This window comes from Pongo pygmaeus, chromosome 11 (genome assembly GCF_028885625.2).
Source record: "Pongo pygmaeus isolate AG05252 chromosome 11, NHGRI_mPonPyg2-v2.0_pri, whole genome shotgun sequence".
NCBI classification, from domain to species: domain Eukaryota; kingdom Metazoa; phylum Chordata; class Mammalia; order Primates; family Hominidae; genus Pongo; species Pongo pygmaeus.
In genome coordinates this window covers 16,967,795-16,993,566 of record NC_072384.2, presented here as the reverse complement: position 1 = coordinate 16,993,566, position 25,772 = coordinate 16,967,795, and the positions used below count along the sequence as shown (strand labels likewise).

Genomic DNA, 25,772 nt, shown 5'->3' with positions numbered 1-25,772 from the left:
AGAGCAAAGGGAAGCGCTCTAGCCCCAACCTGGTAGCTGAAAGCAGGTGTCCTAAGGAGGGTGGTCGGGTCTTGTCCGCAGAGGCAGAAGCCTCTGAGAAAAATCTTTCCTGGTCTGTCACATGGAGGCCAGATGGAGATGGTTGGTCTTGTGCCCAAAGGAAGCCCATCTGAGCTTTCCACTCAGGTTAATTCAGAGGAAGAGCAACGCGTGGAGAGAATCCACCCGCCCGAAAGCTCCGCCCCCAGTACTGCAGCCTTAACAGTCCTATAATCAGACCAATTTATATCCGCACTGGGCCACAATACAGGCTTGTATTTAAGGGAGCCAAGATCCAACAGGTTTCACCACTGTAGCATATTTAAACTACCCTGATAAGAGGAACTCTATGCGAACAGCATAACTTCAACAAACAAAGTAGGCTCCCAACAATGTGTGAAAAACCGAAGCAGGGTAAACATTTCAGTGAGGGTCAGCGTGGCACTGATTCACTTTACAAAAAGATGCAAACTGCGCCAAGTACAAAAACCTCTTTGAGTCCTTTATTAACGTCTGGAGATGTGTGGTACATACAATTAACAGCATCACACCAGCTACAGAAGTACAGATAACCAAGAATGTACTTCAGAACAAGGATCTGAGAGCAACTTATGGTGTTGCCTGCTCTGAACCTCCACAAAAACCCAGTTCTGACACACGCAAGACAGACGATATAACAATTTCACTTGGGAATGGTTTTTTTAAAAAAATGACAAGAACTAATAGTTCAAACCCTTTAGAGTGTGAGATGTGGCAGCTCGCTTGGTGCCGTGGCACTGCTGTAAAAGGCCAACGTGGGCATTTGAAGGTCAGGCAGAAGAACCGAATGGGGTGGGTGGAAGAGGTTTTATTTTCAGTGTAGAGAGATAACAGATGGTCCGAGTGGATACTTTCAGTCCAGGCTCAGTATGGGGCCTGCAGGAATCCACTAGATAAATACAGTCTATAAACCGGAAGGCTGAAAAACACCAGCCAGCCATCCTTGTCATTGCTTCCAACTGGTGGACACTGATGCATCCGGAGTCACTTATGACACAGGGCAGGTTTAACAGGGGTGCACCCAAATGCAAGAAGGCAGCTCACTATGTCCAGTCAGCTCTGATCCTTTCATGCCACTGGATGTCATGGGTCCCTCTGCTTTCACATGGGAACTAAGGAACACTTCCTTTATTTCAATGTTCCACTTTGGAAAAGACCAAAACCCTCCCCCCACCCCCACCATCATTCTTCATAAATTTGCTTCCAATCTCCTGATTGTTCTGGGTCTAGACTTTTTCCTTTCGCTTCAATTTGGACACTTTTTTGACAGTCCCGTTCTTGTTAAGCAGCTTCAGGACGCGGTCTTTATGATCTAAAACCTTAAGCATGGAGTCTCTGGCTTCACTGATTTGATCCATCACAAGTTTACACCTCTGCATATTTCCCTGAAACAGAAGACATTGCATCATCAATCAATGATCATGAGGATAGTACAGCTTTTAAAAAACTGCTTGCCTTTGGGCAGAGGCCATGTTGAGGCTTCCACAATAGAGAAAATGTCTTCTTGTTTCTCAGGAGTGCAGGCTGAAGCACATATGTTTTTACTGAAGATATGAGGGAGACGGGGGAAAACGGGAGAAGTAGGGCTTTACATAAAGCAACTTCATAAAGTGGATGATCAGAAGGGAAGGGGCTCACTCAAACCTGTATCAGTTCGTTTATTCGGTGGAGATCATCATCAGTTGCTGCTTTTTTCTTTGGGATAATCCCTTCCTGCAGGTTGGTAAGTCTTTCATAGACATCATGTTCTAGATTCGTCTGCAACACACAAAAGGGAGGATATCATAACGTCGGAAATATTTTTCTATGTCAACCCCAGGCAAATGAACCCACCTTCAATCACCTTTGTAAACTAAGAGTTGTTTGGGTGACAACGTCCTTTCTCCTAAGGACGAAGATACTAAGGTTTAAAAACAGTAAAGGTGCTGGGCGCAGTGGCTCACACCTATAACCCCAGCACTTTGGGAGGTCAAGGTGGGTGGATCACCTGAGGTCCGGAGTTCGAGACCAGCCTGACCAACATGGTGAAACCCCATCTCTATTAAAAATACAAAATTAGCTGGGCGTGGTGGCGCATGCCTGTAATCCCAGTTACTCGGGAGGCTGAGGCAGGAGAATCGCTTGAACCCGGGAGGCAGAGGTTGCAGTGAGCTGAGATCCCGCCATTGCACTCCAGCCTGGGCAACAAGAGCGAAATTCCATCTAAAAAATAAATAAATAAATAGATAAATAAATAAATAAATAAAATAAAAACAGTAAAGGAAACTGATCAACAAAGATTTACATTATAATTTGCCATAGTTCAGAGCCTATCTTCAAGGATAACTTTTGAATACTGCCTTGAATCCTCAATTCTTCTGAAACACAAGTCTCCAAGTTTCACAGAAGTGATCTCTGCTAAGTCAGAAGTAGCCAAGGCACTACATTTTTTAGATACTGACAACAGACAATGTTCTTCAGGTCACTGCTACTGAAAAGGAAAAACTTTATGAGGTTGTTGCCTCCTCTTCACCCGCTGGTGAAGGAGGGATTCTTGCCCTAGGGTTATAGAAACGGCCAAACATATAAGATCCAACACTGGACAGATAAGATTAACAGCAGTTTATGAGTCACAAATATAGTCATGCTCTGCTTAATGACAGGGATACATTCTGATAAACGTCTTTAGGAAATTTTTTTGTGTGACCATCACAGAATGTACTTACACAAACCTAGATGTTATGAACTACCACATACTTAGACTATATGATAGAGCCTACTGCTCCTAGGCTACAAACATGTACACCATGTTAATGCAAGGAATAGTGCAGTAAACTGAAACACAGTGTTAAGTATTTCTGTATCTCAACATATCTATACATAGAAAAGGTACAGTAAAAATACGGCATGACAGATTAAAAATGGTAAAGAGCACTTAAATGAATGCAGCCTACCAGGACTGTTAAGTTGCTCTGCGTGAGTCAGTGGGTGAGCAGTGAGTGAATATGAAGGTCTAAGACATCACTGTACACTACTATAGGCTTTATAAGCACTGTGCCCTTAGGTTACACTAAATCTATTAAAAATATTATTCTTTCTTCAATAACAAATTAACTGTAGCATACTCTAACTTTTTACTTTATAAACTTTTAAACTGTTTTAAACTTTTTGACTCTTGCAATAAAACTTAGCTTAAAACACATATTGCTGGACAAATGTGGATACTGTTGGGCGGTTACAAAAAATATTTTCTTTCTTTGTATCTTTATTCTATAAACTTTGTTTTCTTCCTTTTTTTTGAGAGTGTCTTACTCTGTTATCCAGGATGGAGTGCAGTGGTGCAATCATGGCTAAGGGCAGCCTTGGTCTTCCGGGCTCAAGAGTTCCTCCCACCTCAGCCTCCCAGGTAGCTAGGACTAGGGGTGTGCACCACTGCACCCGGCTAATTAAAACACTTTTTTTTTGTAGAGACAGGGTCCCACTATGTTGTCCAGGTGGGCCTCAAACTCCTGGGCCCAAGCAATCCTCTTGCCCCAGCCTTCCAAAGTACTGGGATCACAGGCCTGAGCCACTGAACCTGGCCCCTTATTTTCTATTAAAAAAAAATTTAACTTTTTATACTTGTTTGTTAAAAATTAAGACACAGTACAGCCTGGGCAACATAGTGAGACCCCGTCTCTACAATTTCTTTTTTTTTTTCTCCCGGGAGGGAGTTTTGCTCTTTTGCCCAGGCTTGAGTGCAGTGGCACGATCTCTGCTCACTGCAACCTCCACCTTCTGGTTTCAAGCGATTCTCCTGCCTCAGCCTCCCGAGTAGCTGGCATTACAGGCGCCTGCCACCACGCCCAGCTTATTTTTGTATTTTTAGTAGAGACTGGGGTTTCACCATATCGGCCATGGTCTCGAACTCCTGACCTCGTGATCTGCCCACCTCGGCCTCCCAAAGTGCTGGGATTACAGGTGTGAGCCACCATGCCCGGCCTCTATAAAAAATTTTAAAAAATCAGCTGGGTGCAGTGGCTCACACCTGCAGTCCCAGCTGTTTGGGGGTGGTGAGGTGAGAGAATTAACTTAAGCCCAGCAGGTTGATCATGGCTGTAGTAAGCCATGGTCATGCCACTGCACTCCAACCTGGGTAACACAGCAAGACCCTGTCTCAAAAAAAAAAAAAAAAAAAAAAAAAAAGAACAGGAGAGCGGGAGAAGTATGCCCCGGTCTCTGAATGATGATGTGTGTGACTGGCTTATCTGAGTAATATTGGAATACTGGAAGCTGGCAGGGAACTGGAGCCTACTACTCAGCAAGGAGCAGGAATTGTGTGCCTGGTCCCCGTGGTGTGAAGGGTTGTTTGCCTAGGAGACTTCATCTGAGGGAGCAGAGTTGGAGGAGGGACTCTCGGTTAGGCCATTTGAGGCTCCCCCTATTTCAGATGTCACAATATCACATAACACTGAATCTTAAATTTAGGTCTTACACCACAGTTGTTCCATGTATTTTGGATCTGGATACCAGAACTCAGATGTATTTCAATTTTAATCACATGTAACTGACACAGTGTGATATTATATAGCACACATAAAAATTCTATCATAACCCATGTTAGCTGGGAATGCTTTAGAGTTACTTTTAAAAAGTTCTATGAACTCAGCTATCTGCAGTGTCTTCTCCTCTCTTCAGCATGATGAACAACTGCTAGAACTCCACCTACCAGCTGTAGTAACTGGGCGGCACAGAGGTGGACTTTCCAGCCTTGAGCACGACAGGATACTCCTTTCTGATTAGCTATTTCCTGCAGCATAGCTTTCTTCTCCTCTGGAACCATAAAAAATAAAAAGACGTGTATTTCAGTGTTTAAAAAGGTAAATGATTGGTGTTCGAGCAGTGTAAATGCCATTATTCTAACAAGAATTTTATATTTTTTTTGAGACAGTGTCTGGTTCTGTCACCCAGGCTGAAGTGCAGTGGTACAATGTCGGGTCACTGCAACCCCCACCTCCTAGGCTCAAACGATTCTCCCACTTCAGCCTCCCAAGTAGCTGGGACTACAGGTGTGCACCACCATGCTGGGCTCACTTTTGTATTTTTTGTAGAGATGAGGTCTTGCTATGTTGCCCAGGTTGGTCTTGAACCCGGGCTCAAGCAATTTGCCTGCCTTGGCCTCCCAAAGTGTTGGGATTACAGGCATGAGCTGCCGTACCTGGCCATAAGAACTTTTTTATTTGAGGTAATGGTTTCATCTAGGAGAGGCAAGCCAAGAGGACCCCAGGCTGCTGACTCCCCTCCTTTCCCTCCACTAAGTGCTACCTCCTAAAGCAGGGCTGTCACTCAGAGAGAAGCTTGCCACATGTCAAGCCAGGGCCTCCCCCATCTCTAAGGCCCTGGCTCAAACATTTTGCCGGAAGAAGTGGGCTGTAAAACAGATACCTTCTAATTTCTTCCTGAAGGAAGTGAGTCCATTTGCAAAAGTGTGAAGAAGTTCAAACCTAAAGGTGCTCCCAAGAACAGCGGAGCCTGTGGCGAAGGGAATTGGGGGAGACTTGTGGAACTAATGAAGATATAGCCTAGACTATGTGCAGGCTGGTTTCAAGGAAAGAACAAAGCATAAGACAGCTGGGGGAGCCTTTCCAAGGGCAGAACAACTTTATCAAATCAAGGAAGAACCCTTCTTTTTCTGTTTTTGAACACTGTTTATCACGAAAAGGTGTTTAATTTTGTCAAATTTTCTATATTGATTGATACAATCATGTGATTTTTCTTCTTTAGCTTTTGTTGTGGGTTGAATGGTTTCTCCCCCAAAAGATATGTTGAAGTTCCTTGGTGCCTGTGACTATAACTATATTAGAATGTAATGCAGTCTGACCGCAGTGACTCACACCTGTAATCCCAGCACTTTGGGAGGCCGAGGCAGGTGGATCACTTGAGGTCAGGAGTTCGAGACCAGCCTGGCCAACACGGTGAAACCCTGTCTCTACTAAAAATACAAAAAATTAGCTGGGTGTGGTGGTGGGCGCCTATAATCCCAGCTACTCAGGAGGCTGAGGCAGGAGAATTGCTTGAACCCGGGAGGCGGAGCTTGCAGTGAGCTAAGATTGCACCATTGTACTCCAGCCTGGGGGACAGAGCGAGACTCTGTCACAAGAAAAAACAAAAAAAAAAGGTAATTTGGTTAAGAAGTCATACTAGATTTTGATGAGCTGTAAATCCAATGACTGGTGTCCGTACGAGGGAGGGAGAGAGAGAAGTAGAGAGAGAGAGAGAAAAGGAAGGGGAGAGAAGGAGAGAGAAAAGGAAGGGGAGAGAAGGAGAGAGAAAGAGAAAAGAGGATGGGAGAGGCAGAGAGACACAGACAAGAATGCCATTTGAAGATGGAGGCAGGGACTGGAGTGGTGCAGGCGCAAGCCAGGAACACCAAAGATTGCTGGCAATCACAAGAAACCAAAGAGACAAGGAAGGATTCTCCTCTACTGCTTTCACAGAGAACATGATCCTATCAGACCTTTACTCTGGACTTCTAGCCCCCAGAACCATGGGAGAATAATTTGTACTGTTTTATGCCGCCCAGTTTCCAGTACTTTGTTATGGCAACCCTAGGAAATTAATAAGGCCAGTTAATAAGGTGTATTACTTTGGTTTTCAAATGTTGAACCAGCTTTGCACAGCAAGAATAAATTCTACTTGGTCAAGGTATATACTGCTGGATTTGATTTGCTAATATTTTATTAATGCATTTTTACATCTATATTCATGAGGAATATTGATCTGTCGTTTTCTATATTTGTACACTCTGTCTGGTGTTGATAGCATGAAAACATTGGCTTCATAAAATAAATTTGGAATGTCCTTGCCTATATTTTAAAAGACACTGCAGAGAAATGGATCATTACCTGGTCAGCCGATTATCTTATCAGTATGTAATATCCCTGTGTGTCTCTAACAATTTTCCTTCCTTAGAATTTTACTCTATGTGACATTAATATAGCCACTCCTGCTTTTCTGTAAATTAATTTCATATTGTGTGAATTAATTTTGTATTGTGTGTGTGTATGTGTGTGTGTGTGTGTGTGTTTTGAGACGGAGTCTCACTCTGTCGCCTAGGCTGAAGAGCAGTGGCATGATCTTGGCTTACTGCAAACCTCCAATTCCTGGGGATTCAAGCGATTCTCCTGCCTCAGCCTCCTGAATAGTTGAAATTACAGGTGTGTACCACCATGCCTGGCTAATTTTTATATTTTCAGCAGGGACGAGGTTTCACCATGTTGGCCAGGCTGGTCTCGAACTCCTGACCTCAGGTGATCCACCCATCTTGGCCTCCCAAAGTGCTGGGATTACAGGCATGAGTCACCACGCCTGGCTTGTATGTATTTTTTCCAGCCTTTTACTGTCAATCTACCTATGCCACTGTATTCAACATGAGCTGCTTGTACACAGCACATAGTTGGACTGTGTTTTTTCATTGATTCTGCCAATCTGTGTCTAATTGGTATGTTTAGACTATTTACATTTATGACAATAACTAGTATGTAAAGCTTAGGTCTGCCACATTACTATGTGTCTTCTGTATTTCTTTTTTGTTTCTCTTTTCTTTCCTGTGAGTTTTTTTTTTTTGAGACAGAGTCTTGCTCTGTTGCCCAGGCTGGAGCGTCGTAGCGGTGGTGTGATCTTGGCTCACTGCAACCTCTGCCTCCCGGGTTCAAGAGATTCTCCTGCCTCAGCCTCCTGAGTAGCTGGGATTACAGGCACCTGCCATCACGCCTGGCTAATTTTTTTGTATTTTTAGTAGAGACAGGGTTTTACCATGTTGGCCAGGCTGATTTTGAACTCCTGACCTCCAGTGATCTGCCCACCTCGGCCTCCCAAAGTGCTGGGATTACAGGCGTGAGTCACCGCGCCTGGCCTCCTGTGAGTTTTAGTCTATCTTGATGTATTTATATATAATTTATACGTTATTTTATAGCTGAGGCAAAATAGCTGCACTAAAGTTTCATAGTCAAGAGGCACTGTGTAAAGGAGGTTAGTATGAATATACTGAAACAGAAGATTTAGGGATCATAAACCTTTCAGCTGTCAAGTTATCTTTCTTGAGATAGTTTTTGAAGAGCGAGTCCCAATAAGCATTTAGACTCTTGTAGTGTGGCTTGAAATGCTACCAGACAAATTCCTAAATATTTTTTCTATGGAATTCTTGTGGCATGAAGAGATGTTTAGTGGTTCATATCCTACTTCCACTAAAAGGCAACACTGCTTGACCTCTGGAAATCTCACCTTCTTTCCAAACCTCAGAGTATACTTGTGAGGAAGAAAAGCTGGGAAATGTAGCCGCCTCTGGACTTCCATTCAGAGACTGAACTGTTAGCATCTCCACCTCTGCTTAATTAGTCAGTACTACAGCCAAGTTAGACTCATCTTGAGCCTTCAAGAAAACCCTTAGAGCAGTTTCCAAATGGGATTTATGTAAGAGAATGGGAAATGTGACCAATTATCTAGAGACTCACATTTCTTTGTACATATATTATATTTGAGATTAATGGCACTTAAAGTCCATCAGTAGAAATACTTGCAGGTATTTGCAAAGTACTATCAGCATTTTCAATCATATGTGGGTTTATTAAAAGGTTATTCTCAGGTTCCACCAGAACAACAAAACATTCATTGAGGGCTTACCTTAGACCACTCCAAGAGCTTTGTATATTTGTTAAACAAAAGATCTTTTGGCAGACATGCTTACAATGCATGCATATTTTAGCATCTTAGGAACTACTGTGGACTAAGAACTGTGTTACACAGTAACCCAGTACAGTTCTTCCACAATGACTCTGGAAGCCACAGGTATCCTCCATCAGTACTTTGGGAGCTGTTAACATGTGGGTTTTACAAAAACCAAGGCTGTCACTTAACCATTAAACTGCAATTCCAATAAATACACACAGCTTGCTAGGGCAAAGGGTAATTTTCTAGGTTTTATATTCTACGGGATATACTTAAACACTAAAGCCTCAAGATTTTGTAACAAAAATTTATGGTTTTTTTGAAACTGGAAAATTGTGGATCTGTTTTTCTCTTCTATTTTTATTAAGTTTATACCAATTTCATGAATTAATATCAACTGTTTCTGGGGAAACTAACCTTTGACCCGGACGTCACTGTACCTCTGAAAGTGGTGGTAAGCAGCTTTCCAGGGGTTCCGATAGTGACGAAGCAAAGTAATGGGGGGTCTTGGACGCACTGGGACATATCTCACACCTTCCTCATCTATTAAAGGGAAGACATTAAACAACTTAGTAACATTGTCAACAATCCTCAAAGTTCATTTCCAGTAAGTGAGGTATGAGTGAGGCTGACTATGTAACGAGTCTCTGGGTTGGACTCTGACTTTATGGGAAGCGTCATAACACAAGTCAGCCTGTGACCATTACCAATATACTCCTTGGGAGGAGACTTGCGCTTCTCAGCCTTCACCAGAAGACTCTTGGCAGTGGACTTCTCATCATCCGTGCTGTTTGTCTCCATCATGTCACCTTCTTCTGTTGAGATCACGTGCTGTTGCTTTCGAGGCTTTTTCCTTGGGGAGGCACCAGGTGGTAGGTCACTTGTAGGCATGGACAAGTTGTTTGCCAGCAATGCAAGAGATGGAGACACAGTGTTGGTAGCCAGCGGAGGAACTGCTGTCATAGGAAAAGGAGCACACATATCTGTAAGAACTCAAACGTAACAGAAAGTTTCACTTACTTCCTTCCAACAAAGACGATTAAGAAGACAGCACAGAGAACCAACATTTATTGTCTTCCTATGTGTCTGGCACTGTGCTAAGCACTCTGTGGCAGAAGCTGCAAACTCCTAATAGCCCATATCTTCATCTTCCTTAGTTCCAGGACCTCCCTTTGACAAGGACACAATGATATTCAGCTAAAGAATGTACTTCCTAGCCTCCATTACAGGTGTGGTCATCTACGATGGAAGTAGAAGTGTTTTGTAGCACTTTTAGCAAATTTCCAGGAGGGAGAGAGAGAGCAGGTGTGATCTACTCCTTGTCTTCTTTCTGTGATCCTGGAACTCAGATGAGATGGCTGCAGCATCAGCAGCTGTCCTGAATCAAAAGCATGAAGGTCAAATCCTAGGGGTGGTGGAGCAAAGAGGTGGAAGGAGCCTGGCTTTCTAATAATTTGATGAAGTCCACACACAATCCCTGAACTGTTTGCCTCAGGACTTGCTCCAAAGGAGATAACAGGACCTTATGAGTTAAGCTACTATTTTTCACACTTTTTAAACATAAATGCCTAGCAGGTAACCTATTAACTCATTATTATAAAAATCATCTGAATAAGTAGGCATTGTTATTATCCTCCAATTCACAGATGAGAAAATATGGCACAAGTCACACAAGTATGAAGTGGGCAAGCTGGGACTGACAGAGGCGGTCTGGCTTCAGAGCTTGCACTCTCACCGACCACAGTGTGCTACCTCCAGATAAAAAGCATGTGTTGTGAGGATGTAAACATTTGCTTGAGCTTGTATGAATCATACATCTAGGAATTATCATGTAAGGGCTCACCTTAACTCTTATTTTCACTCTACCACATACTTGCCCTATTTTCCTCTACCCACTCTGCTGCCCACTCCCAACAGTCACACCCTAAACTTTCCTGTCACCGTTAAATATAAACTGCCTCACACCCAATCTCAATTTCTAGCATCCAACTTCCTAGGTAAATCCAACTCTCTTTCTAGGTTCCTCCCCTCAGTACTCAGCCTCCAGCACTTCTTAGGCCTACATGGAACCTGTTCATCCGACCATGTTCTTTGCTATATTTTGAGCACATCACGCATGCTCCTACCTCCAGATTTTTGTACTTACTGCTCTCTGGCCTGGAATAGCCTTTCCCCGGATATCCTCATGGCCAGCAACTTCATTTCTTTAATGTCTCTACTCAATGGTCACTTCCTCAGTGAGGCTTTCTCCTAAAACTCTTTACACAAATTCCAGCCCTGGCTACAACTTTCCTTGTATTTTGTCCCTGCTTTGTTTCTCCATAGAACTTATCACCCAAACATACATATACACACATAAATACATATATAATTTAGTCATCTTTTTGCTTTTGTCTCCCTTGCTAGAATGTAAGATCTAAGAGGATAAAGCTGCATTTGTCTTACACAAAGTTGCATCGTCAGTGCCCAGAACAATTCCTGGAATAGACCCCTATAAGTTGAGGTAGGATTACAGGCAGTTTCCTAGCACAGAGAGGTAAAGGGAACCAGCCAAAAAGAGCAGATGAGTAGCATAACTGAGGGTGCTTCATTTTTCCCTTCTGGATTACTCATGGTATCTTTTGAAGAAGGTGCCAAGGGTAAATATACCCGCAAAAAGAGATTTCATGGCAGAATAAACAAACAGATGAGTAAATAAACAGTAGATTAAAAAAACTATAGACACAGCACAATCACACCTCTATCGGGCAAACGGCATGAGAAAGAAATGGAGGCCTTCTCACTGAAATAGTAGGTAATACTGGGTACCAGAGCACAAATAACTTGCTTTCTTCTTTGGATTTGTTTATACTTCACACAGTTTGTATACTGAATATGTTACTTTTGTAGGAAAAACAAAATTCCACATAAATTATTTAAAAAAAAAAAAGAAAAGAAAAAAAGAAAACCTCTCAAGTGACTTGACTTTCTCAAACCGGAAGTTTAGAGTTAAGATGAAGTAGTAAAGGGAGAAATGAATTGTTTTAAGATTTTACTAATCACATATAGGTTTTTCAGCAACACAAATCTTACTTGACTGTATAACAAGGCAATGAAACTTGGAATAAATAGTACTAAAGCCATATTGTGACCCCTTTTACATAGTAGTATTTTCTTAATACTACTTTCTTAATACTACTAGGCATGGAAGGAAACTATGTTGAAGGATATCCATGGGGAAATATTAATCTCTTTCATGATTTTGGCCAGAAATTAAACTTTATTACAAAAGGGAAGCAAAGTAGTTTTAGTTTTCACAGTGAGTTTACTGCTTTCTTCTACTTATCAAAAACTAATGACATGCAACATCTAAAATGGGTATCAGGGAGTCTTGGCTGAGGGTTACAGAAGAATCTGGATGCTGGAGGAGAATTAGGGAAGGGGAAGAGGCAATCGCCAATGGAGAGTATTCTATGGACGGACTTACCAGAAACTGGCCTCATGATATCCATTGGTTCTACTTCTTCTTTCACTTTAATTTCAGGAACGGGAGGGCCCAAGACGGAGGAGAGACTGCCACCCACAGTGACTGATGGAGGTGGTGCAGCTGCAATGGTGGTGATGGGTGGAGTGATGGGGACCGCTCCAGGAATGGTTGAAAGGGCAACGGCTGGTTGTGACGGGGGACTGGCTGCTGCAATCATAGTTGGAATGGTCGGTGGAGGCTGCTGGGCAGTTGGAGGGACGGCAATGGTAGGCTGATCATTATTTTGATTGGATACAGTCTCCATGGACACAGTGACGGGAGTGGCCATAGACACGTGGATTTCAGACTTGGGTTTGGCACTAAAACACAAAAGAAAAGCACATGTAGCAAATAAGAAAAAAACTGCCTTCATCTACAACATCTGAGAGGATGAGTATTTGTCCAATTATTTCTGTCCAGCACACTGCACAATGTATACTCTATTTCCTTTTTTAAAATTTTTAATTTAAAAAAAATTTTGAGACAGGGTCTCACTCTGTTACCCATGCTGGAGTGAGGTGGCGTAATCTTGGCTCACTGCAACCTCTGTCTTCTGGGCTCGAGGGATTCTCCCACCTCATCCTCCCGAGTAGCTGAGACTACAGGTGTGTGCCACCATGCCAGGCAAATTTTTGTATTTTTTTGTGGAGATGGGGTTTCACCATGTTGCCCAGGCTGATCTCCAACTCCTGAACTCAAGTGATCCGCCTGCCTCAGCCTCCCAAAGTGATGGGATTACAGGTGTGAGCCACCACGCCCAGCTCTAATACTCTATTCCTTGACTTTAAAGTTTAACAAAGCAATTTTAAATGGAAATCAGGTTGTAAAGATATACTGTATGTCCTGCTCCCAAGTTTTTATAAGCAGTAATAAAATTAACTAAGAAAATAACACTTTAAAGAATTCACTCAAAGTCATATCGTCATAGCACAACCAATTTTCATAATATTAATGTATCTTTTCTCCCAGAAGTCCTTAATATATACGTTGTCTTTGGAGTTGTTATTTTTCTGTTTTTTTTTTCTTTTCTTTTTCTTTAGTTACAGTTGTAATTGAGAGGGACTGAGGTTAGCTGATTACTAATGGCCAATGCCTCATCAACCATTCCTGTATAGATGGAATTTCCATAAAAACTCGAAAAGACTGGGTTCAGGAGCTTCTGGGATAGCTAGCACGTGGAAATTCCTGGAGGGCAGGCATGCCTGGAGAGGCCATGGAAGCTTCACATCCCTTCTCCCAGGCCTTATACTTCTGTTCCATTTGGTTGGTCATCTGCATCCTCTGTAATAGCCTTTATGAAAGTAGGTTAGTGTACGTTAAGTGTTTTCCTGAGTTCTGTGTGCTGTTCTAGCAAATTAATCAAACTTATGCATGGGAACTAGCTGGTAAGAAGAACAAGTAAAACCACCTGGGGCTTGCATTTGGCGTTGAAAGTTGGGTGCAGTCTTCCGCATGTTCTCACTCACAGGTGGGAATTGAACAATGAGAACACTTGGACACAGGAAGGGGAACATCACACACTAGGGCCTGTCATGGGGTGGGGCGAGGGGGAGGGACAGCATTAGGAGATATACCTAATGTAAATGATGAATTAATGGGTGCAGCACACCAACATGGCGCATGTAGACATATGTAACAAACCTGCACGTTGTGCACTTGTACCCTAGAACTTAAAGTATAATTTAAAAAAAAAAAAAAAGTTGGGTGCAGTCTTGTGGGACTGAGCCCTCAACCTGTGAGATCTGACACTATCTCCAAGTGTCATAATTGAATTGGAGGGCACCCACCTGGTGTCTTCTGCAAAACTGATTGGTTGGTTGCCGGGGAGAAATCCTTCCCCACTTCTTACTAACCAAAGGTCACAGAAGTTTCTGTGTTGTTGTTGAGTGAGAGAAGACAAAAACAAAAACACTTTGGTTTTTACTCCTATATTCTCAGATGAGAAATTGTATACTTGGGATTTTTAACCTATAGAAATGAAAATATTGAGTTGGGCACAGTAGCTCATGCCTATAAATTCCCAGCAGTTTGGGAAGCTGAGGCAGAAGAATCATCTGAGGCCAGGAGATCAAGACCAGCCTGGGCAAAATAGTAAGACCCCATTTCTTAAAAAAATTTTTTTTTTAATTAGCCAGGTGCACTGGCATACACCTGTAGTTCCCGCTACTAAGGAGGCTGAGGCAGGAGAATTACTAGTACCCAGGAGTCTGAAGTGGCAATGAGCAATAATTGTAACACTGGCACTCCAGCCTGGGCAACAGAGGGACTAGAAGTTCTGGAATATAAAAGTGTAAATGCTGAAAGGGGAAAAAGAAGAAAAAACACTAGAGTCTGAACTGTATATTTGAATAGGCATAAGGAAGAACTGGCTAGGCACGGCGACTCACACCTATAATCCCAGTGCTTTGGGAGGCCATGGCAGGAAGATCGCTTGAGCCCAGGAATTCAAGACCAGCCTAGTTAACATAGGGAAACCTCAAAACTACAAAAACACAAACACTAGCTGGGCGTGGTGGTGTGTGCCTGTGGTCCTAGTGACTCTGGAGGCTGAAGAGCAGGAGGACTGCTTGAGCCTGGGAGGTTGAGGCTGCAATGAGTTATGATGGCACCACTGAACTCCAGCCACAACAGAGCGAGACCCTGCCTCTTAAAAAAAAAAAATAAATAAATAAATTATGGCAAAATATTAAAACAGTTACATATGTTTGATTACTATTATTTTCTCTATTTTCTCAGACATTTACAGATTTTCATATTGAGAAGGCTTTAAAATAAAGTTGAAAATATCTAGAAAGAAAAAGAGAGAAGAGAGACAGTAAATAAGAGAGAAAAAATAAAAAAAAATCAATTCTAGAAGTTCACCTGACAAATAAGAGTTTCCCCAAAAAAGGGAGGAGATGGAAATTGAGTAGCAGAAAACAAATCATGAAAGAAATAATACATTAAGATTTCCCTGTACCGACCAATACAAGTTTTCAGACTAAAGAGACCACTGAGTATACAGCACATATAAAAACAACCAACTGGTACAACAAACCACCATGGCACATGTATACCTATGTAACAAACCTGCACGTTCTGCACATGTATCCCAGAACTTAAAGTATAAAAAAAGGCTAGGCACAGTGGCTCATGCCTGTAATCCCAGCACTTTGGGAGGCTGAAGCAGGAGGATCACGAGGTCAGGAGTTCGAGATCAGCCTGGCCAACATGGTTAAACCCTGTCTCTACTAAAGATACAAAAAATTAGTGGGGCGCAGTGGCGAGCGCCTGTAATCCCAGCTACTCAGGAGGCTGAGGCAGGAGAATCGCTTGAACCCAGGAGGCAGAGGTTGCAGTGAGCTCACGCCACTGCACTCCAGCCTGGGCGACAGGGCGAGACTCCATCTCAAAAAACAACCAACCCAAATTCTACTGTCAAGTTTTTGAACATTGAGAACAAAGATCATTAAAGCGTTCAGAGAGAAATGAACACATAAGATATAAAGATCAGCACTCAAAAATCATATCTGGGTTTTCAAAAGTAAAAACAAAATGTAGAAGACAACAGAGTAATACCTTTATATGTATGCCACACTCTCTCTCTCTCATATATATGAGAGTGAGACAGATGACACAGAGAGAGAGAGAGAGAGAGAGAGAGAAAGAGAGACTCTCTCACTGTGTTGCCTAGGCTGGAGTGCAGTGGCATGATCATGGCTCACTGCAGCCTTAAACTCCCAGACTCAGGTGATCCTCCCACCTCAGCCTCAGTAGCTGGGACTAAAGGTATGTGCCACCATGCCTGACTAAGTTTTGCATTTTTTGTAGAGGCGGGGTTTCGCCATATTGACCAGGCTGGTCTCGTACTCCTGGACTGAAGCAATCTGCCTGCCTTGGTCTCCTGAAGCTCTGGGGCGAGCCACCACACCCAGCTAATATTTTTAAAGAGCAATGATTTCCCATCTAAAATTCTGCCTGCCATTCTATCATTTAAGAGTGAGGAGTTGTGTTTCAGGAATGATGGAGTAGATATACTTTTTCCTATTCCTCCCACAAAGTATAGCTGAAAATTGTGAGTGTTATATATAAACCAAGCACAATGAGCTGCTGAAAAGTGAGGAGAAAAAGGCACATTGTCTAGGGACCTTGGGACCCCAGGAATGGCACGGCAGTCATTTCCCTGGATTTGCTTTTTTCCTTGTGTGTCCCGGATAGGGCGCTGGAGAAGCTGATAACATGGAAATGCCAAAGAGCAGAGACAAAAAAAAGTCCCAAGAAAAGCCTACTCTGTCTAGCCCAAGAACCAAGAAAAAGGGGTGGCTTGGCATGATGAAAATCCTGTAGACAATAATTGCTGTACTCCAGTGAAACGTCACAGAAACAACTGCGGCCTTGGCAAAGGCTGAGAAGAGTCTAGACTTCCCCGGCCAGGTTGTAATGAGAGGCCTCAATCTCCTCCCCATCCCACTACTCATGCGGTATCATCAGAGGCCAACCGGGAACCTGGCCTTCACTGATCACCTGGCAGTAACAAGGCAATGCCCCGTCTTCCCTGCTGGTGTAGTTTGAGAGGAGGCTTGCTAAAGTATAACCTATATATAAATCCAGTCTTATAACTTAACACTTAAAATGTCCAGTTCCAAACGGAAAATCACTCATCAAGAAACAGGAAAATCACAACTTGAGTAAGACAAGAGATGAATGATGAAGCAATTATCTGACAAGGACTTTAAAGCAGATATCATAAATATGTGTTAATATGCAATTACAAATTCACTTGAAATGAATGAAAAAAATAGAAAAATCTTAGTAAAAAAACCAAAGTTATAAAAATTTTGGAACCAAATAGAAATTAAAGAAATAAAAAATATAATAACTGAAATAAGATGGTCTTGCTGTGTTGGCGAGGCTGGAGTGCAGTGGCTCTTCACAGGCATGATCATTGAACACTACAGCCTCCAACTCTTGGCCTCAAATGATCCTCCCTCCTCAGCCTCCTGAGTAGCTGGGACTGTACAGGTAAAAGCCATGGCATCTGCCTTAGAATCAATGAGGCCGAAGACGGATCAGTATTATTAGGCTAATCTGAACAATATACAGAAAACAGACTGAAGAGTGTGGATAGAATAAAGATGTTTTCTGATATGCCAAGTATCAAAAACTGACATCTTGGGCATTCTGTTCCTACTACTGAAGAGGTGCTCTTACAAATCAAGGGGGTAAATCAAGAAAAAGGAAGCATACAGGCTCCAGGTGACAAGGTGAAGGGAATTCAGAGCCTGGCAGACAATGGAGGCACCAGGAACAACAGCTGGGCACCAAGTCCAGACAGGTACCGATACAGACTGGGGCAGGCAGAGGCAGGGCTTCAAGGAGGGATATGATCAAGAAAAAGCACAAATGACAGAGATCTGACAGGTTTAACTCATTTAGGGCAGTTCTGTAGGTTTGGTAGAAAGTTTGAAGATGAACTAGTGATACCTAGAAAAACCTACACAAACATTATAAGCCTTGTAGTACTACATAACTTAAAAAAATTATATTTACTTATATTGACAGCTATTGGATTTCCTTTTTAAATCTATTTTATATTTTCCAATATCTTAATTTTCCTTAAAAGTTTTTTTGTTTGGAATTAGTAATGCATTCACATGTTTCAAATGATGTATCAAGAAAGCTCCCTTCTTCTAACCCATCTACTATTATCTTCCACACTATATCACTATATCTCAGCATTCCACTGACTCTAAGATGGCAACAGTTATAAAATGAACCATTATTTTGTGCATACTTAAAAATGCAATAACTGAATTCTAGAATATTAAGATGTCATCAGTTTTAAGATATTGATTTTAGAGATGCTATGGTTTTAAAACCTTGTTTCTCACAATCAATGAAATATAATAATTTCTTGTATGACCTTATAGTACTTATGAATGAGACATAAGCAAATACAAATGTTTTTTCTTTCTTTCTCTTTTTTTTTTTTTTTTTGAGACAGGGTCTGGCTCTGTCGCCCAGACTGGAGTACAGTGGCACGATCAGGACTCACTGTAGCCTCGACCTCCCAGACTCAAGCAATCCTCCCACCTCAGCCTCCCAGTAGCTTGGGACCACAGGTGTGCACCACCACACCCAGCTAATTTTTTTATTTTTTGTAGAGATAGAGTTTCACCATGTTGTCCAGGCTAGTCTCAAACTCCTGGGCTCAAGCGATCCACCCGCCTCAGCCTCCTCTCCCCAACCCCTCTAGCAGCTGAGACTACAGGGGTGTACCACCATGTCCAGCTAATTTTTTTTTTTTTTTTTAATTTTAGTAGAGACAAGGTCTTGCTATGTTGCCCAGGCTGGTCTCAAACTCCTGAGCTCAAGTGATCCTCCCATCCTGGCCTCCCAAAATGCTGAGATTACAAGTGTGAGCCACTACACCTGGCCCAAATGTTATTTTCTTACCCAATCTCCCTGCTTATTTCAAAACTGTCATAGCATATACCTCATACCTTGCTTTTTTTTTTTTTTTGACTCAATTGGGTTGCTTTTTTGAGTTGTAACCATATTTTATTTACCCAGTTCCCTATTTGTGGAGTAGAGTATAAAGACCAATACAGATAACAACATTCAACAGACTAAAAAACTATAAATTTAACTGGGAATATTTGGAGGCAGAAGGTGAGCAGAATGCACACAATTTCCCAGGCTCCCCATCCTACCAAGAAATGCAATGCCCAGCCACAGTGGACGAACCACTTGCTGTCAGAGCCAGACTTCTCAAAGTATGTCACTTCCTTGCTTCTCTACACTAAGGAATTTGGGGAACGTGAGGGTGGCATGAAAACTATGGGGGTGGGAGGAGGTGCTTCTGAGCTCTGGTGCTGACTGTTCAGGAGAGCTGCATTTCACAGTGGAGCTGTCCAGGGAGCAGCAAGCCAGGTATCTTTCAACAGAGCCCTTCCAACTCTGGCGTGTTAGCTCTCAGCACGCTGACACCTCTGTCATCTGATATGTGTGCTCGTGTATCCGAATAATAAATTACCACACATACCTGGGAAAGAAAAATGCCTCTGTAATTTTGGTAATTATTGCCAAGTTGCCTTTCCATAAGGGTTATAACAACCGTTTGCACTCTCACCAAGAATAAAAGCACCCAATTATCCACAGCTCTTCCAACAGCATATTTCAAACTCCTGGGATTTTGCCAGTATGAAAGGTAAATGATGGTGTCTCAGTGTGCTCTCAGTTTGCTCATCTCTTGATATAAAGCATCATTCCACATGTTATGGACCACTGATACTTCTTTACCTGTGAACTACTTGTTCCTCAGGGATCTAGAACTAGAAATACCGTTTGACCCAGCCATCCCATTACTGGATATATACCCAAAGGATTATAAATCATGCTGCTATAAAGACACATGCACATGTATGTTTATAGCGGCACTATTCACAATAGCAAAGACTTGGAACCAACCTAAATGTCCAAAAACGATAGACTGGATTAAGAAAATGTGGCACATATACACCATGGAATACTATGCAACCATAAAAAATGATGAGCTCATGTCCTTTGTAGGGACATGGATGAAACCGGAAACCATCATTCTCAGCAAACTATTGCAAGGACAAAAAACCAAACACCGCATGTTCTCACTCACAGGTGGGAATTGAACAATGAGAACACATGGACACAGGAAGGGGAACATCATACACCGGGGACTGTTGTGGGGTGGGGGGAGGGGGGAGGGGGGAGGGATAGCATTAGGAGATATACCTAATGCTAAATGACGAGTTAATGGGTGCAGCACACCAACATGGCACATGTATACGTATGTAACAAACCTGCACGTTGTGCACATGTACCCTAAAACTTCAAGTATAATAATAATAAAATTAAAAAAAAAAAAGATGACTGGCTTGATGTCATAAAGTTAACTAGAAATAGTCACATAAACCTTAACTGTTGCTGCTTCAAAGAAACTGAATAAAAATAAATTGTACATAAGTGTCTGAAAAAAAAAAAACAAAAACCAAAAACGTTCATTTTTCTACCGGACTTACTTCTTTATTCTTCATTTCTGGCAGTTATTTATATACTATGAAGATTAGCCGTTAGACTGTGATATGAGTTGGAAATATATCTTCCCAATTCATCATTTGTCTTCCACTTTGCTTATCAAGTTTTTTCTTGACAAAAGTAGTTTGTTTTTTAAATAATTTTTACTGAGTCAAATTTCTCTCTCTCTTATTAAAGACAGAGTCTCACTCTATCACCCAGACTGGAGTACAGTGGCACGATGCTGGTTCACTGTAGCCTCGACCTCCCAGACTCAAGCAATCCTCCCACCTAAGCCTCCTGAGTAGCCAGGACCACAGGTGCGTGCCACCATGTCCGGCTCATTTTTGTATCTTTTGTAGAGATGGAGTTTGGCCATGTTGCCCAAGCTGGTCTCGAACTCCTGGGTTAGAAGCAGTCTGCCCACCTTGGCCTCTCAAATTGCTGGGATTACAGGTGTCAGCGACCATAACCAGCCCTAAGTCAAATTTCCCAAAACTTTCTTTTTATAGATGCTGAATTTTGAGTCATAATGTGTTATGGTTTGACTCTGTGTCCCCACACAAATCTCATCTTGTAGCTCCCATGATTCCTATGTGTTATGAGCGGGACCCTGTGGGAGATGACTGAATCATGGGGGCGGGTCTTTCTTGTGCTGTTCTCATGATAGTAACTAAGTCTCATGAGATCTGATGGTTTTAAAAAGGGAGAGTTTCCCTGCACAAGCTCTCTCTTTGCCTGCCACCATCCACGTAAGATGTGACTTGCTCCTCCTTGCCTTCTGCCATGAATGTGGGGCCTCCCCAGCCACATAAATTTATCCATGGTTTTTTCTATCATTATTTGCATAGAACTACGTAAGTTCAATGTAAAAAACTCCTTTTTAGTTTTTTATGGTTTATCTCGATTGGGATAGTGTTAGGCAGGCAAACTAGAAATAGGAATGAAAGGAGAAAACAGAAAGCCCTTTTTACCCATTTTAAAATGTTCTCTGAGAGCTGGGTATAGTGGTATGTGCCTGTAGTCCCCTACTCAGAAGCCTGAGGCAGGAAGATGACCTGAGCCGAGGAGTTCAAGGCTTCAGTGAACTGTTCACACCCACTGCACTCCAGCCTGGATGACACAGTGAGACCCTATCTAAAAAATAAGGAAATTTAGGCTGGGCGCAGTGGCTCACGCCTGTAATCCCAGCACTTTGGGAGGCCAAGGAAGGCAGATCACTTGAGGTCAGGAGTTCGAGACCAGCTTGGCCAACATGGTAAAACCCCGCCCCTACTAAAAGTACAAAAATTAGCTGGGCATGTTGGTGGATGCCTGTAATCCCAGCTACTCGGGAGGCTGAGGCAGGAGAATCACTTGAATCCAGGAGGTAGAGTTTGCAGTGAGCTGAGATCACGTCACTGCACTCCAGCCTGGGCGACAAGAGCGAAACTCCATCTCAAAAAAAAAAAAAAAGTAAATTAAAAAAGCCACAATGAAAACATTATATAGCAGAATCAGTGGGCTGCAATGAAAGCATTATTTAGAAGAAAGTTCATAGCCTTAAATATTGAAAACTGTCAGGCTGAAAAACCAGAAAACAAAAAAATAAAGGAAACAATAAATATAAAAACAGAAACTAATAACTTAGAAAAGAGACTAACACTGGCTGGGCGTGGTGGCTCACGCCTGTAATGCCAACACTTTGGAAGGCTGAGGCGGGTGGATCACCTGAGGCCAGAAGTTCGAGACCAGCCTGGCCAACATGGTGAAACCCCGTCTCTACTAAAAATTCAAAAATTAGCCAGGTTTGGTGGCACACACGCCTGTGATCCCAGCTACTCAGGAGGCTGAGACACAAGAATCACTTGAATCCGGGAGGCGGAAGTTGCAGTGAGCCGAGAATGCGCCACTGCGCTCCAGCCTGGGTGACAGAATGAGACTCTGTCTCAAAAAAAAAAAAAAAAACAGGCTGGGTGTGGAGGCTCACGTCTATAATCCCAGCCCTTTAGGAGGCCAAGGTGGGCAGATCTCGAGGTCAGGAGATCAAGACCATCCTGGCCAACATGGTAAAACCCCGTCTCTACTAAAAATACAAATAAATTAGCTGGGCGTGGTGGTGTGCACCTGTAGTCCCAGCTACTTGTGAGGCTGAGGCAGGAGAATCGCTTGAACCTGGGAGGCAGAGGTTGTGGTGAGCCGAGATCACACCACTGCACTCCAGCCTGGCAACAGAGTGAGACTCCGTCTCTAAACAAAACAAAACGAACAGAAAAACCCAGACTAACACTAACCCAGGTAGTCCCAGCTACTTTGGAGGCAGAAGAGGGAGGATCACTCAAGCCTGGGAGGTCAAGGCTGCAGTGAGCCAAGCCAGGATTGTGCCACTGCACTCCAGCTTGAGTGACACAGTGAGATTCTGTCTCAAAAACAAAAAAAGCGAGGGGTGGGGGATGGGGCAGGGAGTGGGTATGGTGGCTCACGCCTGTAATCCCAGCACTTTGGGAGGCCGAAGCGAGTGGATCGTTTGAGATTAAGAGTTTGAGACCAGCCTAACCAATATGGGAAAACCCTGTCTCTACTAAAAATACAAAAATTAGCTGGGCACAGTGGCACATGCCTGTAATCTCAGCCACTTGGGAGGCTAAGGCATGAGAATTGCTTGAACCAGGGAGGTGACGATTACAGTGAGCCGAGATCATGCCACTGCACTCCAGCCTGGGCGACAGAGCGAGACTGTCTCAAAAGAGAGAGAGAGAGAGAGAAAAAAAAAAGTGTAATTAACACACGGAATTTAATAGTATCTATTTCCCCTTATTATTATTTCGATTTATTATTATATCCTATTTATTTGTTGTCTGCTAGAACTGATGAGGCCTGAAAAACGTGAATTAAAGCCCTTTTGCTCCTAAGCTGCTCTTTGAAACTCTCCTCATACTTCTTGTAAATTCTGCTTTATGAGTCTTAATGCTACATTATTTGGTACACAGATATTCTTAACTGTTAAAACTTCATTGTAGGCCAGGTGTGGTGGCTCACATCTGTAATCACAGCACTTTGGGAGGCTGAGGCGGGTGGATCACAAGGTCAGGAGTTCAAGACTAGCCTGACCAACATGGTGAAACCCCATCTCTACTAAAAATACAAAAAAATAAGCCAGACATGGTGGCGTGTGCCTGTAATCCCAGCTACTCAGGAGGCTGAGGCAGGAGATTCTCGCTTGAACCTGGGAGGCGGAGGTTGCAGTGAGCCGAGATCGTGCCATTGTACTCCAGCCTGGGGGACAGAGCGAGACTCCGTCTCAAAAAAATAAAAATAAATAAAACAAACAAACTTCATTGTAAATTAGATTCTTCAGCATTATAAAGGACCCTCTGTGGGCCGGGTGTGATGGCTCACACCTGTAATCCTAGCACTCTGGGAGGCCGAGGCGGGCAGATCATCTGAGGTCAGGAGTTCGAGACAAGCCTGGCCAACATGGTGAAACCCTGTCTCTACTAAAATACAAAAATTAGTCGGATGTGGTGGCGCGTGCCTGTAATCCGAGCTACTCAGGAGGCTGAGGCAGGAGAATCGCTTGAACCCAGGAGGCGGAGGCGGCAGTGAGCTGAGATTGCGCCACTGCACTCCAACCTGGGCAACAGGAGTGAAATTCCGTCTCATGAAAAGAAAGAAAAAGGACCCTCTGTGTTTTGCTTTTAAGCCGAATTCCACCTTTTCTGATAAGATTTCAATTTGTTTACCTTTGCTTGATAAATCTTTTGGAAAAATATTTGTGTAATTTGAGTCCTCAGATGACATTATCTTTTTTCACTGGTATTTTAAAACTGGTTACCATGGGATTACAATCAACATTCTAAATTCATATCAATCTAGTTTGCATTGATACCAACTTAACTTCAGTAACATACAAAATGTGAAAGGATGGAAAAAGATATTTCATGGAAACAGTAAGTAAAAGAAAGCTGCGGGCCTATATCAATATCAGAGAAAATGGATGTTAGATCCAAAACAAGACAAAGGACATACTATATTAATAAAAGATTCATCAAGAAGATCAAAGAACTTGGAGAAATGAGCAGTTACTAATTAAAGGGCATAAAGTTTCAGTTAAGCAAAATGAAGAAGTTCTAGAGCTCTGTTGTGTGACACCGTGCCTACAACGAACAACAATATACATTTTAACTTCTCCCTACCAGGGCAGAACTCATGTTAAGTGTTCATACCACAATAAAGAGAAAAAGATACAGCAATTATAAACCTTCGCACATCAAAGAATGGTGCCCCATGTAACAGAATAAAGGAGATACTGACAGAATTAAAGGGAGAGACAGAGAGGATGACAAGAATAGCTGGATATTTCTTTTCTTTTTTTGAGACGGAGTCTCGCTCTGTTGCCCAGGCTGGAGGGCAGTGGTGCAGTCTCAGCTCATGGCAAACTCTGCCTCCGGGTTTCAAGTAATTCTCTGCCTTAGCCTCCCGAGTAGCTGCGATTACAGGCATCTGCCACCATACCCGGCTAATTTTTGTATTTTTAGTAGAGACGGGTTTCACCATCTTGGCCAAGCTGGTCTTGAACTCCTGACCTTGTGATCCACCTGCCTTGGCCTCCCAAAGTGCTGGGATTACAGGCGTGAGTCACTGTGCCCCGCCATAGCTGGAGATTTCAATACCCCACTTTCAATAATGGATGAAACATCCAGACAGAATCTTGGCAAGGACACAGAAGACTGGAACACTAAACAAACTAGACCTAACAGATATAGAATACTCCACCCAACAACAGTGATTGTACATTCTTCTCGAGGGCACATGGGACATTCTCCAGGATAGACCATACGTTAGGTCAAAATTCAAATTTCAAAAAATTCTTAAAGTCTGAATCCAAACAAAAGATCTTTTCCAAGTACAATGGAAAGGACCTAAAAAATCAATACGAGGGAAAATGGAAAAATTCACAATGACAGGTGAGACTTCTTCCCTGAGTCAGGTAACGGTTTTGAACATATGCAGAACACTTCCTTAAACTTTTGGCGTCTTCATAATGTAACAGCTATAGTAAAGCATTTTTTTTTCTTTTTTTTAGACAGAGTTTCACTCTTATTGCCCAAATTGGAGTGCAATGGCACCATCTTGGCTCATTGCAGCCTCCGCCTCCTAGGTTCAAGAGATTCTCCTGCCACAGCCTCCGGAGTAGCTGGGATTACAGGCGGCCCCCACCATGTCCAGCTAATTTTTTGTATTTGTAGTAGAGACAGGGTTTCGTCATGTTGGCCAGGCTGGTCTTGAACTCCTGGCCTTAGGTGATCTGTCCGCCTCAGCCTCCCAAAGTGTTGAGATTACAGACGTGAGCCACCATGCCCGGAGTTGGTTTTTTTTTTCAAAGACAGGGTCTTGGGAGGAGGAGGTTGCAGTGAGCAGAGATCGCACCACTGCACTCCAGCCTGGGTGACAAGAGCAAAACTCTGTCTCAAAAACAAAAAAAAGACAGGGT

At 42.8% G+C, this 25,772-nt stretch overlaps 1 protein-coding gene across 23 annotated transcripts in view; it reads right to left on the bottom strand.

Moving 5' to 3' along the window:
* Positions 1–520: 520 nt before the first annotated feature.
* Positions 521–25,772, bottom strand: part of SAP130 (Sin3A associated protein 130) — an 87,405-nt gene continuing 62,153 nt past the window's right edge. For all 23 annotated transcript variants that reach the window (XM_054477109.2, XM_054477120.2, XM_054477112.2 and 20 more), the window contains 6 exons: positions 12,230–12,588; positions 9,471–9,719; positions 9,181–9,306; positions 4,766–4,869; positions 1,723–1,836; positions 521–1,463 (listed from right to left, as the gene is read on the bottom strand). In XM_054477109.2, coding sequence (XP_054333084.1) covers positions 1,305–1,463; positions 1,723–1,836; positions 4,766–4,869; positions 9,181–9,306; positions 9,471–9,719; positions 12,230–12,588 — 1,111 coding nt within the window. In that variant the 3' untranslated portion in view covers positions 521–1,304. The remainder of the gene's footprint in view (positions 1,464–1,722; positions 1,837–4,765; positions 4,870–9,180; positions 9,307–9,470; positions 9,720–12,229; positions 12,589–25,772) is intronic.